General features: G+C 37.4%; 1 protein-coding gene across 1 annotated transcript in view; it reads right to left on the bottom strand.

The window, feature by feature from the left end:
• Positions 1–16,423, bottom strand: part of LOC135224511 (uncharacterized) — a 475,768-nt gene that overhangs the window by 340,160 nt on the left and 119,185 nt on the right. Inside the window, exon 6 of the mRNA XM_064263554.1 lies at positions 15,429–15,550. Within this exon, the coding sequence (XP_064119624.1) occupies positions 15,429–15,550 (122 nt within the window). The remainder of the gene's footprint in view (positions 1–15,428; positions 15,551–16,423) is intronic.

Here is a 16,423-nt window from a genome sequence, read left to right as displayed (position 1 = left end):
TCATAGTGATGTTTCTGGTGCCTATACCTCATACAAATTCTCCTTTGCTAGTATACCACGTCTTCCAAGTGATTCCTCAGCTCCAGCACATACTGGTAGGTGTAGCACACTTTATCCTTGCTGTCTCCAGTCTGTAAATCCCACATTAATCCTCTATCCTTCAATGCATCAGTTAAGATAGTAAATATGCTACTTGACACTTCTAGATAAGCAAACAGGATTGCAGATAAATACTAGTCCCAATCCTTTAGTCTCTTGCGTTATACAGCATCATAAGCCTGCATCATTGCAGAAGTAAACTGGGTACTCAGGTTGCTGAGCATTTCCCTAAGGAACCCTGCTTGGTGAAAATATTGAGAAAAGCGCCAGCTACACACTCATTTTCTATTTTATGAAGTAACACTACCTCTAGGTACTTGGTAGCAAAGTCCACCACTGTCAGGAAGTAGCTATTGCTCCCCCTCTTTGACACTGGCAAAGTAGATCAAATCAAGTCTACTACTACTCTTTGAATGTTTCCTCCATTAGCAGTATTTTTCCTAGTATTTTGCAGTCTTCAGGAAAATGCTCAAGTCCTACCAAACCTGTGATATCTGCAACCACTAAAAGGCCAATAAAAACTTATAGTTATATGGTTGACAGTCTTCTTCATTGAGATGACCACTGACAAGAGACTCATGTGCCTGCTTCATTATTTGAGCACCATATATCTCTGAAAATAGGATTTTCCACAACTTTCCAGTCATTTTTCCTTGGAAAATGTGTTATCATATGTCATAAATAAGCTATAGCTTATTTATGACCTTTGGTCATGTGCTCTGCATTAGTGCTGGCTCTTGTCCACTGCTTGGTTAAACTGGTATCCTTCTGCTGGTCTTTTTAAAGGTGTTTCACTCCTACATACTGGATGTTAAGAGCTATTGTCTGGGGCACGATGCTTTGTTACTCTTGGCAGACTTATTCTCTGGCCACAACAGCTGCTGTCTCAGCATCAGCCTTTTCCAGATACATCCCTACGTCACACAACTTTGGCTCACCCTTTTGGTTGTCTGTCCCTACAGCTTCCTTGACCACATTTGCTTCAGTTTTAGCCACTTCTGTGTGGTCCTTTATACCCTGAATATTTCCAAGAATAAGGTGGTAGCCTTTAAATCTCCTAAATAGCATTGAGTATTCACATTAATCTTTGCTACTTAATATCGACGGATACTCCTATCACTGAGTTCACAGACCTTTTATCTACTGGTCATTCAGTCCTCTTTTACACAATTCATACATACAACTACACTTCTGCAACCTGCATCATGTAGCACAGTCACGTTTTCTCTGCCTGCATTACCTTCACTAATTGGAAAATTTTACTGTAGCTTCCTCTGCTCCTCAGATTTGCATTCTCCTAACAACAGGTAATTGAACTCCATGTTTTAACTTGCCATCTCTGATGAAGCCTTCAAACTGGGCTATATTGACATCATCACAAATCATAATAGGGATAGCTTCCCTGGTCCTTTCACTACTTTAGCACTGGCTGTCTTTTCCTTGAACTTACACTGGTCTTTATTTTCAATAAGCACAGTTTTTGGCTAAGTGTCCAGCTGATGACATGCAAAGCAGATACCCTCACTCATCCATCTGCTTCTGCTCAACCATCTTGTAGTATCTAGGCTTCTTAGTACACCTGCTAGACTTTATCATTGACTTCTGGCATTCCAGTAAGGTGCTAGACTTTACCATACTTCTGGCATTACAATAAGGTCATCCAATGAGCTTCTAAGTACCACTCATGAAGCTTCACCATCTTACCAATGTCCTTTGGTACTCATTCCCTGAGGAGTAGTGTCACTTCAACTGAGCAAATGGTGAGCAACTGTTCCCTGGTATGCAAGTCTGTTAAATTTTCAAACTTTTCTGCATTCATTCATTTCAATCCACCTGTTGAAAAACTGTAGCCAAGCTACAACTTCAGATGTAGTCTCACCTTGTTATGATTTAGTGTCACCAAATTTCTTCCCGGATCCATCATCAGCCAGTTCTCTTTTAGATTATCTTAGTTCAGGGCTTCATCCGAGGGCATACTAAAGAAAATTTCAAGTACTTATCTATCAGTCACTGATTCCCAGGGCATCCTTAGCTCTGCAATTCTCTCAGATCTTTTGATGAAAATGCCCATCCCATTGTACTTATCAATAAATCATAGTAACTTGAGCTTTGCAGAAATGACAAGGTGTTTGTGTCTTCTTACACTGTGTCCACTTCAGCCTCTTCTCTTTGCCCTCAAGAATTTTCTTTTTCCTGCCCTTAGTTGCTCTCCTACTGTTCTTTCACAAAATTCCTTGAGTCTGGAGCCTCTGAACTCATCTCATTGTTCAACTCCATGTGCTTTGCTATTTTTGTCACTATCATGCTAAAATACAAATAAACAGTAAACGGTAAACCTTAGACCAACACAAAAATCACAATGAAGCATTACATGAACAATATATATATATATATATATATATATATATATATATATATATATATATATATATATATATATAATATATATATATATATATATATATATATATATATATATATATACATATATATATATAGATATAATATATATATATATATATATATATATATATATATATATCAATTCAAGCTACAAATGTCCTTTAATATCTAAATTCACTTTATCCTCCCAAATGATATATTTTCATATATGTACCGAAGGGGAATTTTTTAGTTGATAATAATTTCGTCCCCCCATGGGATCGAACCACCGTCCAAGTGGACGGGGACGAAATCAGGACAGTTAGTGACGCTGTTGGCTGATTGGATAGCGTCACTGACTGTCCTGATTTCGTACCCGTCCACTTGGACGGTGGTTCGATCCCATGGGGGGACGAAATTATTATCAACTAAAAAATTCCCCTTCGGTACATATATGAAAATATATCATTTGGGAGGTAAAGTGAATTTAGATATTAAAGGACATTTGTAGCTTGAATTGATATATAATGGATCACGGTTCGATGTGATAATTATTCAATATATATATATATATATATATATATATATATATCTATATATATATAATGATATATATATATATATAAATATGTGCTACCGCCCGGAGAAGGGTGAAATGAAATTACTTGAACCGAGCGCTTTCATGTATTTCTACACCTGAACCCTGATGAGGTGTAGAAATACATGAAAGCGGTTGGTTCAAGTCATTTCATTTCACCCTTCTCCTGGCTGTATGCATATATGATTGTCACATGTCTACGGTGATTGTTGCAATATATATATATATATATATATATATATATATATATATATATATATATATATATATATATATATATATATATATAAATATTAATTGTCTTCTTTTGTTAACTGATGATTGTTAAGCATATGTGATGAGTATGACATTCTGTGAGACGTAGATGTTATCATTTTGAATCTCCGTGGAAACAGAGGAGATCTTAAAAGGACAGATTCAGCGTTAGCTCCGAAAATGTTGACACAATCTCTTTGGTGGCACTCAGTGGAAGTTGCTGCCTACGCAGAACAGACCACGTCCTATGTCCGTGCAAAGGTGGAGGCAAGAATCTGATTTTGATTAGAATTTATGGGCGTGATAATGAGCTGTTATGATGTCACGTTCTATTCCAGTGTAATGAACTTGTGACGAATATATTACGACATTATGGGGAGTGTCTTCTGAATAAATTCGTGCTTGCGTACATACGAGGTGTTCCCCTACATAATGGGAAGGTAAGATAACTAAGACAGAAAAGTACTCAAATCTCAGAGCAACAATGTGTTAATTTGTTGTGTTTAATGGAGTACTGAAATGGGTAAGTGTACTTACTTCTAAGCGTAAGAGTGGCTCGTCTTTTTGTATTTTAAACCTTTATTTCAGAGACGTCCTTTTCATTTGACTTTTTTATTTATGTCATATTGGTTTGTTTGCCATTTATTTATGGATGTGCGATCTTTCTTTATTCTAGACGTTTCTGGTTTCTGGTCCTGGAAAACCGGGAAGTATGGAGTTTCCCCTAATGGAGGGGTGTTACTTATAAGACTGTCCTATGACATTTCTAGTTGCCTATTTTATGACTAAACTAATGTTAGTTATTGTAGAGAAAGAGGTGGATGGGTTTGGTTCGATCCCCATGGTAATTGGGATAATGACAATGAATTATTTGGATTTTGAATTTTAACTTATTCAGTTAAACATTTTGTTAAGAATCTTATTTATTTAGTTAATCCATTTATTCTTAAATAAATGTATTTTTGTAGTTCACGAATCTAATTTAGTTACCTTAGGTAATTATGTGAGATCGGTCGGATTGATTGAGAGAGAGAGAGAGAGAGAGAGAGAGAGAGAGAGAGAGAGAGAGAGAGAGAGAGAACGAATGTCACTTCGGTGCCTTGCTCCTATAAGGTTATTGCTACCAACATGTATTTTTATTTTTGTATTGAGACTCTGTACCGAGGTTGGAACCTCTGTAACAGATTTGGTGGCAGATGGGAATATGAACCATTTACGTCTATTGAGTAATTGGTGGCAGTTTGAAAAGGCTGTTATGAATTATGTTTCTGGAGAGACTGGTTGTGTAAATGAGTTGGGATTTCAAATGTTAGGTGACAAGTGATAGGAATTAGTTAGCTGTTGTTCTGGTACTGAGAAGAAGTGTTTAATTAGGGTCAGCATTTTTGCCGTCGTGAGATTCCTTCAAGTATGTTTCACTCAGTTGATATCTGTGAGTGCGTACGTTCACCAATGCTCGCTGCTCAAGGTGTAATGTACTGTGGTGTTCACAGCAGTTCTTTCAATGAAGGCGTGAATGTTACAATCTTTTTTTTTTTTTTTGTCGCTGTGTTTTTTTTTCCTCTTTCTCTCTTTATGTGTGAATCATTTTGGGTTTAAAGAGATAGTTCAGATCACCATAATTTTTTCCCCCCATAGAAGCAGAACTTGTTAAGTTTTTTTAAGATGTGTTGATCTTAGCACGTATTTAACGGCGACGTATTTCTTTTTTTTTTTAATACATACGTTTGCATGTAAAGGTTTCGCAACTGTGGCTGAGTTCTCGGGGTGCTTAGATTGCTTTTTTGGGGAGGGGGGGCTTGAGTTCCACGTTGGCCGAGTGCATTTCGCGCTTGGCTACCAATCCGGTGGTCCAAAGTTCGATTCTCGGCTCGGCCAGCATGGAACCAGAGGAATTTATTTCTGGTGATATAAATTCATTCCTCGATACAGTGTGGTTCGGATCCCACAATAAGCTGTAGGTCCTGTTGCTAGGTAACCAATTGGTTCCTAGTCACGTAAAAATATTTAATCCTTTGGGCCAGCCCTAGGAGAGCTGTTAATCAGCTCAATCGGTCTGGTAAAACTAGGATATACTTAACTTTGGGGGGCCTTGGAGACAGCGCACTCTCATGCATACGCACTCAGCGTATTTTTCACTGAGCAACCAGCAAAGTGAGGCTTGTGTGATCCAGTGGATAATGGCAGTGTCTAAAGGGAGGGTGAGTTTTTATATGGGATTGAGGGGGTGAGTCCTTCCCTTCTGTTCATTTTTCTCCCTCGTCTCCTCTGTTTGGACTTGAAAACAAAAGTTCAATGCCTTGGTCTTGATATGGGGAAATCAGCTGTTAGCTACCAAGAGGAGATGTTTTACGCCCGTGGGGTCTTTTGGAACGATTTTTTGTTCTATTTTTATGTAAAGAGAATATGAATTGGGTGTAAGCTTTCCTTGTGCTTTGGAGAATGCCTTAGACTATTTTAGAGCATTTTTTTTTATGATTTCGAGATCAGATTTTGACCACACCCTGATGTTCCCTCGGTAGCAAGTATCGAACAAGACAGTCGTCGTAGCTCCTGTGGCTTCTGTTGTCCGGCCTTCTTTTAGTCCGGATTTTGGGGTTTCTGTGATAGCCCTTAGAGTTTTCCTTTTTATTTTCTTTTGTGTGTGTGTGTGTGTGTGTGTGTGGGTTCAGTAGACAATTGCTTGAAGTCTACATTAATCACAGACGTTACAGGTGTCACGGGAACAGTCAACAGTCCCATTGGCTTTTCTTTTTCCCTTTTGGATGTTAGCACTACATCTTTTTTTTTTCTGGATATTTATGTTGCAGAAATTGTTGGGCTCTTGCACAATACCCTTGTTGTGTGTTCAGTTTTTCTGATAGTATTGCAGAGCCAATATCTGATGAGGTGTCAATTTTTCTTTTTTTCTCTCTCTCCTTTTTCCCGAGTCCATGACCATATGTCGCAAGGTATGACAATTATATGGCACTTGTGTTTTTCTCTATTTTTTTAGAGACAGCTGTCAAGTGTTTCGGCAAATATCTCCAAGTGTGTATCACATGAGAATCTGGTTTTTGCTCACGGTTGTTTTGTGGCAAGTTTGCCAGTGATAGGAGACTTGATAAAGTTTCTGGTGGCCAGTGCCGTTTTGTGGCAAGTTTGCCAGTGATAGGAGACTTGATAAAGTTTCTGGTGGCCAGTGCCGTTTTGTGGCAAGTTTGCCAGTGATAGGAGACTTGATAAAGTTTCTGGTGGCCAGTGCCGAAGTGGATATGGGGAAGCTTTTGATTAGACACTTCGGGTTTGTCGTTTTGTTTGTAATGAGGTATGGCACACTGATGATGTTTTTTCTAGAATTCCTTGGCACAATCTTTTGGAAGTATTGATACTTTTATTTTGGCAGTTTTTGCCCTTCTCAGCAGTTGTGCTAAACCGGGAGTTTATAGTTTTTGCCAGTAACATGAGCTCCTTAGGGATGCTTTTCGAGGTTGTTTAACTGGCACAGTTTTTTGAGTCCAATCACGAGGAGCATTAGGGGTATAATATTTTGACCATGTGGTATTTTGTTTTGTTGCAGAAGCTCCTGAATTTAGGCCTATGGTGGAAAGAGCCATGTTTTAGTCCGCTGTTTTGGATTCATTTACTTGGTTAATTTTGTTTGATACCAATAAAACCTTTGTGAGAGAAGGTAAGTGGTAATATTTTCATGTGTATCAGGTAATGCTTTGAGTGCATTTTTGGGGAATAGAGTTTTTTTTATTACCCTGCTTGGAGGTATAATGGTTTTTTTGGGGTACTTGGTTTATACGACATGTGTGTATTAGTGAAATGGAGGGGAATATTTTATTGCCTGGGTGGTATTAATAATATGTTGATAATGTGGGTGGTGTTTATATTATTATTGTTGGTTTTTTGTACTAAGTCAATTTTGAGGGTGAATTTCCCCTAACAACAAATGAGTTAAGTTTATAATGCTGTTTTAGCTGATGATGTTATTTTTAGACCAGGTACATTGATTGTTCAGTTCTCGAGACAGACATTTTCTTTTTGGTACTAGTTAATGTCAGTGGAGAGCTGTTGTGAGTGCTGTGTCTGCGAATTGTGGATAAATATTATCAGAGGTGGAATTAATTGTCTTTTATTAATTTGGTGATTAATAACATGTCTTTGCTTACTGATGGTAGATAGTGGATTTTCAGGACTCTTATTTTGGTAGTCTTCAGCCTAAATTTGGTTTATATTTGCCATTTTCGGTGGTTGAACTGGAGAAGCATGCCCTGCATTATGTGGCTGTTCTTTTTTTTTTTTTTTTGGAGGCCAATATGGTTATAATGTTTCAGTATTTGGCCGCTTTGCTGCAGATATGAGTCAGTATGCAGGTTTCTTCTGAGTTAATGCATATGTCTCTAAGCGGACAATATAACGGTTGTTATTCTGTTTGCGCAAAACAGGGTTTTGGTCCTGATTTAGTTTCAATTTAGTTTTCTGCGCATTTGCGATGGCCTTGTATGATTTTGTCAGTCTTTTTAATTAAGTAGGGGAAAACCCCCATTGTCCCTCAACACCTTGGTGCTAATCCTCAGGTAGTCGATTTTTTTACCTGGTTTGTTTGTATGGTGTTTTTACGTTGCATGGAACCAGTGGTTATTCAGCAATGGGACCAACGGCTTTACGTGACATCCGAAGCACTTCGAGAGTGAACTTTTATCACCCGAAATACACATCTCTCACTCCTCAATGGAATGGCTGAGAATCAAACCCGCGACCACCGAGGTGAGAAGCAAACACCAAACCAACCATGCTACTGAGGCGCAGATTAGTACCTTGGTATGAAATTTCACACCTTTAGGTGTGAAACTGCACCTTTTAATGAGGTGTTAATTACTTTTCACACCTTTAGGTGTGAAAACTGACCATAAAGGTGTGAAATTTCACAGGTTCCCTCGGTCGTTTCGGTGCCGCGCAAAACTCTACGGGGATGAAAACCTTGATTTCAACCCTAACCCCAAAACTCCTCATACTCTATGGGAGGTAAAAACCCTGATTTCAACCCTAACCCCAAAACTCCTCATACTCTATGGGAGGTAAAACCCCTGATTTCAACCCTAACCCCAAAGGACCTCATACTCTATGGGAGGTAAAAACCCTGATTTCAACCCTAACCCCAAAGGACCTCATACTCTATGGGAGGTAAAAACCCTGATTTCAACCCCAACTCCAAAGTTCCTCTCTACGTAGGTAAAAAATATCCATGATTTCAACCCTCAACCCGAATTCCCTCCACTAGCCTCCCCAATGATGTTTTAAAACTTGAAATCACAGGTTCCAAAATGTCCCCCGAATTCACTCCTAAAGCAAATTTTTTTTTAAGTCAATAGGGAACTCTGAAAATTAACTTAACAAAACCCATTTCAGTCTTAATCATTTATGATATGTGTATATAGATGCATAATATTCCATACATAAAGAGGTTAAATGGAAAATCAGATTACATCCAGAATTGTTATTGTTTTTGTAACAAAAGTCATACAGAAATACATGATTTAATATTCCATACAAAGCCATACAAGAATACACTGGAAAAGGTTTACAAAAGAATACACAGACATGATATACATCATCGAGGTACATTGCTAGCATATACCACACACATCTTCCCCTGTTTCCCGATCGTCTGTGAAAGATAATTCATCTAATACATCTAAGCTTTTAAATCTTGACAACAAGTTCTTCATATATAAATCTTCCACACATCTTTCCTCTAGCAGGGATGAATTCTTTTTCATGATGACTACACAAGTGATTTTACCAATTTTTTTTCATTTCATCACTGAATGTAGATAACACAGGTAAATACTGATTCAACCATGTCATGTTAACTCGTCCACTTTGTCCGATACCAGCGGGGAAGATAACATATTTGACATAGACATATGATGATTTAAATAATTCTTCCTTTAATTTCTTCACCGAAGAAAAAAAGTCTTTGAACCTCATCTGCTTGGTAGCCCTGCTCAAACGGTCAGCATGGTCCTCATCTTTGGAATATGCTACACTCTTTTGGGCATATTCATTATCTTCAACAGGGGCACCGATACCATATTGGGTTAATAAAGTAGCTACGGTAGGGAGATCTACTTCATCGTCACATTCCCAAGAGGTAATATTTTTAGGTCTTTTCACAACACCGCGATCGTGTGAACAGGCATATGTTGCACCAGCTCAAGAACATCGAAAGCCTGCAATCTCAGCATTTGGATAACTCCGAACAACGTCTTCAACCATACCGTAATTCCTGCATGTAACACAATTAGTGGCCACTACTAAACAAGTATTTCTCTTTCTGAACCTATTTTCGGACAAGTTCCCGAAATCTAACTTGCACGAGGAGGTTGACAAAGCCATGGCAAGAGTGTGCGCCTTAATATTCCGATGGTTCAAGAGTTAATGACCCACTGAATCCCGCAATCGAGCTTCCCCGCCCCCTGACACTATGAGTCATAAAAGATGGCCCCCTTTATCAAAATCACTGATTAAATAAATTTCCGATATGGTAGCAACAAAACCACTGTTTAAGATTGGAATGACTTTACTTCTCTCGCTGGGTGATAAACATGTGATGAATAAAATTAAGTTTTTATTTTTATATATTAAAGGTTGTTTAGGGTTCATATCCGTACAATTTAAGATTCATCGACCCATGAATTGAATTGACTCGGGTAACCTTTCCAATTAACGTAATATTGAGATTTATTATTTTTCTTCCGAAGTTATACATGCTTGGATAGTTGTCTCTACCTTACAAACAACTCCTCCCTCTTCCCAAACACCCCCCTTCCCGTCCCTGCTCTTCCATTTCCTACGTCAGTCTCTCTAGCCAAACGCAATTGTATGATGATATTACTTTTTGTAATTTCCCTCTAATAAACCATCTTTTATAATCTTGAAAAATCATGTATAAAATCATGAATCTCATTGTAGTTTGTTTTGATACTTATTTTTTTTATCATGTCATTTTATTTCTTTTCAAATAATTAAGTGAAAATATGTTAACTGGTAAGGAAACGTCTCCACCAATAAGGCTTGCCTTTGCGAACAGCGAATTCATTCATATTTGAACACTTTTTACTACGTAAACAAAAGCGGCTTTGCCATTTAGAGTGTCTAGTGAACGCAGGGGGTAAACGTAATCTTTTCAGCGACTGTACATGTCCAAACATCCGAGACTGCTCAAATATATGGTGTGTTCACCAGCCAAGTCAGTAAAATACTATGGAAGGTATATGTCACGTACGGTGTTTATAAGAAAAACTGTGATAGTTTTTATCTAGGTCTTATATGCAGAGTGCATGATATAACCCCATTTTTAATAAACATTATTTCTTCACCTTTCTGATCCAATACACTGATTTTAATGTAATCCAATACGTCAATGGTATCTAAAGGTTTATAAATGGCGTTATGCGGACCTTTAAAACGTGCACATTCTAACATGAAATAGTCAAAGATGTTAACCATTTTATCGCCCAATGTGGTAGGTTGAACGATATCCGAATACGTGTAAATGTATTCAACACATTGATCGTTTACAAATATATATCTACCGCGATGAGGTTTCAGCGTACCCGAACTGTATATCATATACCTCACCCTTTCATTGAAACCGAGTATGTTGGCTGCTTTTTCACCGAATTAAATAGTAATTGAATCAATCATATCAATTTTTGCTAAGCCTGCGTTGTTATGTCGAATACTCATTCTCTTCATATCATCATTCCATGAGAATAAACCATTCCCGCGGAGAGCTCCATGAATATGCTCACCGTAACATATGAATAATTGTTCAATAATTTCCATATTCATTGCATTCATATCAGCCCCCAACAAACCAGAAACAGACTTATAAATAAAGGTATAAACCCATTTCCCCGTAGACTCGTTATAAATCACGTTAAATTGAATGGTGAAATCATCGTCACCAGGTTTAACGGCATAGTATATTTTCAGGAGAATGACTCCCACTTCATGTTCTGCTTCTTTCGATAATGATATAAATTTACCTGATGGTAAATTTACACGCTCAATTTTCGGGAGATGTACCATATATACACTGCTATTCACATATATGATGTGATCACTACATATGTTGAACGTAGACTGTGTGTATAATAGCGTTCATTGGGTTAATATATACACATCTTAAAACCCGTGTTAATGTTCTCACTTTCAATTTTCATGAAAACGTGTTTTTTTTTTTTTTTTTTTTTTTTTTTTTTTTTGCGGATTGCCACATCAAAGAAAGCACCCATCCCCCTTGTGAAACCTCCATGCGCAACGGATCATCCACCAATCATGGTACATATTATTACTATTATTATTGTTGTTATTATTATTGGTATTATTAGTGATAATATTCATTTTGCATCCTTTATAACACTTGTGCCATTGTTTATTTAACATAATCTTTACAGATTCCTTTGTCGATGACTTCCCATTCGATGGTTCGATGGGGAGTAGTGAACAATCTCGTGTTGGAGGATCCGGACAGGGATCTCCACTAACCAGGGAAAGAACAGAGGAAGACAAGGTGGTCAACACCATTCATTATTCGGCTGTGGTAGGGTCGCATATTGACGTGGCAACGAAGCTAAGTAGTAGCATAGCCCAATTGCATGATGATGTGGTTGGCAAGTTCCTCGAAAGAGGAATTTAATCGGCTATGCTCTTCTTATGCATTATTATCGCTAGTATGAGAATGCTAGGAGATAAGAATGAAACAAATTCCTTCTATATATGTACACCGGCCATCCTAACTACGATTGATTCGCTCTATGACTCCTTGGAGGAGGCTATCGGGTATGTAGCTAATAACCTCGAAGAGAGACTCAATCATAGTGAAGGTTCGGGTTGGTGTATTACCTCGCTGGATAAGGTTGAACTTCATATCACACGACGTGAGTTAGTGAATATTAATAAATTCAAGGCCTATCCCAATGGAGTTCATGGCAGACTTCAGGTTGTCAATATTCAAACAGGGTACAACTGGGTTATTACAGCGTTAGAAGCATACATTGTACTCCAGTATAACCCTCTAGCACGTATTGACAACCTCTCCCAGGACTTAACAACCAGGATAAGGAGGGGGAAATTTAATATCAAACACTCGCCAGATATGCCATTGACTCATGACTTTTGGAACATTAGAAAAGTGGAACAATCTCAACATTTATGTTTATAATTTGTGTGAATTAGTCATGGGGAAACGGCAGAAAAAACATTGAACAGTACATCTGGTGAGGAAAGGTGGTAACCCCCAAAGCCTCATCTGGTCACCTTGTTGTTAATCACTGACGACCACTTCGTGTTGATTAAAGATATATTGGCATTCGTGAAGGTGTTTTGACTCAGGCATGTACTGCTCGAACCACTGTCAAATACCCGGATCCAGGCCAATTTAAACAATTTACCAAGGTTAAAGCTCTGCACAAAACCTCGCACATTGTTTTCCTTGATTTTGAGGTGTATAATATTCAACCAAATGCCGAAGACAATCCGAGAATTGTAGTATAGCAGAAAGCTTACGCTTACTGCTATGTGATCATCGATGGTAGAACGGGTGAATGTTGTACGCATAGACTAGGTTATGGAGGAAAATGTGTCAATGATTTTTTGCGGAACAAGCCGGGAAAAGGCATTGTTGCGTGAGCAAATGCCAAGGTATAAATTACATATGACCCCTGAATCCACCTGTAAGTTTGAAGAGAGCATCCATTGCGGGGGATGTAACATTGAATTCAATGCCAAGGTTACGAAAGTGCAACATCACGCACATTGCGTGGCATGGGTCAACTTTGTCTGCGCACTGTGTCGTCAATGCAATTTTAATATGAAGTTTAAGGAAACTACTTTAACAGTGTTAGTACATAATTTGTCCTATGACATTGCGCTGGTATTGAAAGAGGCGGGGGCCAAGTACGACTTTGAAATTCTAAAACTTGAGGGTAGTAAATTTTACTCGGCTAGATCAGGCAATCTTAGATTAGTGGATAGCAACAACATGATTAGAGGGAACCTTTCCAGTCTCGCATCGAGCCATATAAAACAGAAAGGTTCCCTCGACGTGTCAACCTTGACTAATCCAAGTTCCCGCTTACGTAACTCATCATACAATTCGTGAGTTTTTGGGAAATTACTCAAGTCCTTTATTATATGTGTGTATAGAAGCATAATATTCCATGCATAAAGAGGTTAAATGGTAAATCAGATTACATATAGAATTGTTATTATTCTTGTAACAAAAGTCATACAGAAATACATGGGGGATGGTATACATGAATTAATATTCTATACAAAGTCATATAAGAATACACTGGAAAAGGTGTACAAAAGAATACACAGATATGATATACATTCGTTTTACGAAAATAATACATCATCGAGCCACATTGTTAATATACACGACACACACCCTCCCCAGTTTCCCGATCGTGTGTGAAAGACAATTCATCTAATACATACGGTATGTGCATGTCACTAACGGTTGTATCCAACTTACCATTACCCTCAAGGTTAGTATAATTATTATCAATATTATCACAAACCTCCTTTCTATTCATTAACCACTTTCGAAGCCATGGCGAGAGCGTGCGTCTTAATAATTCAATAGTTCAAGAGCTAAAGAGCCAGCAAATCCGGCAGTCGAGGTCTCCCCCCCCCCCCCCCCCCACCCACCACTATGAGTCATTAGCTCGACTGCCTTATTCGGTGGCTCTTTAACTCTTGAACTATTGGATTATTAAGACGCACACTCTCGCCATGGCTTCAAAAGTGATAATGTGATAGACTTATATGATGACTACGTGCGGGCAAAAGCACTACCACGCCACCGAGAACAAGATGGGTTGATGCAGTCTCCAAAACAAAAAATACCTGTCGGCGCGAAAGGTATTTCAGGTGGGAGGCGGCATGAACTTATATCTCTTGCGGTGTCGGGGTGGTTTAAGGCTTCACTGCCAGTCCTGGAATTGGGAGGTCGCTGGTTCGCGCCTGCCGATCGCCAATTCTATTACCGTTTAATAAATTCCCCCTCGGTTAAGCATATATGAAAATATATTAATTCCGAGGTAGAGCGAATTAGATATTAAAGGACATTTGTAGTTCGATATATATATATATATATATATATAATATATATATATATAATATATATATCTATATATATATCTATATACATATATATCTATATATATATATATATATATATATATATATATATAGATATATATATAATATATATATATATATATATATATCTGGGATTGTCCTTTGAATAGCCCCTCTCTTGAAATAAGTATATCTTAGTTTAACCAGACCACTGAGCTGGTTAACAGCTAGCTCTCCTAGGGCTGCCCCGAAGGATTAGATATTTTTACGTACTAACTGGTACCTAGCAAAAGGACCTACAATTTATTTTGGGATCTGAACCACATTATATCGAGAAATGAATTTCTGATCACCAGAAATAAATTCCTTTGATTCCATGTTGGCAGAGCGTAGAATCGAACTGGGGACTACTGAATCGGTAGGCGATTATGTAACACACTCATCCAGAGACTTCAGACTTGCCTTGCTTTTCCTTGTCTCACCTCATGTCTGCTTCGCCAACCATATTCTGTGCTTATATGATGGCCTTCAACTCCATAAAATTCTGATATATGCGTGCACATACACAGAGGGTAGACATTTTATAATCTCGGTCAACTTGAGCCAGAATTAGCCCGAACAAATGAATTATTTATTACTTCTCATAAAATCCTATTGAATTGCTTTTCATTATAAATGAATAATTGTTTCAAAATCTCACTGAACTCTTACTAAACTATTAAAATTATAAAATTAAGTTTGTGTACATGAAAGTTATGTATTTAACTATAATTCCAGAAGATTCCTGTAAAATGAAGTATTTCGTATGTTTTCGAAATTGTGGAGTAAAACATACGGAAGAGGAAAAGCCATCCCGCAATTCATACTTTGATATTCAGTTCAGATACCAACAGTCCATATAAAATTCACAGTGAAATTACATGAAGGTTAAACAAATGATTGGCCTTACCGTAATTTTATTCAAGTCATCTTGCAAATCAGGTACCAGTTCATTAAATTCTCGAAGGGAAGGAGGTCTCGTAGACTTCACCTCTTGGCTTGAAGAAGGTCTACCAGTCATATCATGTTCATCTGTGTTTGGAAAAAGAAATTAGTAGAAGTTATTGTATATTTCTATCAAATAAAAATTTTTTTAGCAAGAGAAGTGATTGAAATTTATTGTTGTAAACTGTTCACAGATATATACATTCTTTTCAGTAAATTTGCGTATAATTTTCAACAATATGGCCTTGGAACATTCTCATAGTGCAGCAGATAAAACCATTCTTTCACTAAAATACTACAGTTAATGATACAAGCATGAAATTTGGTACATATTTTTTCCATAAGCCACTTTTTAAAAATTACTGGGTGTCCATTCAAGATTTCAAAATTGCGGTCGTTTTTCAAGATTGTCACTAGTCTAGGTTTTAACATGGGACTCATGTGCCTCTGGTCATGTTTTTATGCATTGTTTTAGCTAAACACATTTTAGTCAGAGTCACCAAGCAAAGGTATAATGTAATTCTTTTAAAGATTTTCTATAACATATATAAGGAAAGATGGCATCCAATATGGCAGCCAAAAACCTTAAATAATCGTATCTCAGGATTCAGTAGGCATGGAAAAATGTCTTCCTATTCAATATAATAGCTTGCAAGTCTACATATAATTTAGGTGTGGTTTTATCTTTAGTGAATGTTAGTGCACAACCAGGTCACATTGGTGACTTCACTGCTGTGTAACTCAGCATGGGGTTCAGTGTCAACTAAACTCGGTTTACTTACACTGTGCCTATCTTTGGTTTAGTACATTTTAGTAATTTGCTGTCCCAAACGCTGTCTAATAGCCCCATATCATTTAACTGGTAGAAAGTATATATATATATATATATATATATAGATATATATATATCTATATATATATATTATATATGGTTATATTATATATATATATATATCTGGT

The sequence above is a fragment of the Macrobrachium nipponense genome, chromosome 12 (genome assembly GCF_015104395.2).
Source record: "Macrobrachium nipponense isolate FS-2020 chromosome 12, ASM1510439v2, whole genome shotgun sequence".
NCBI lineage: Eukaryota > Metazoa > Arthropoda > Malacostraca > Decapoda > Palaemonidae > Macrobrachium > Macrobrachium nipponense.
Note: the sequence above shows the minus strand (reverse complement) of the source record. Positions and strands in the feature narration are given on the sequence as shown.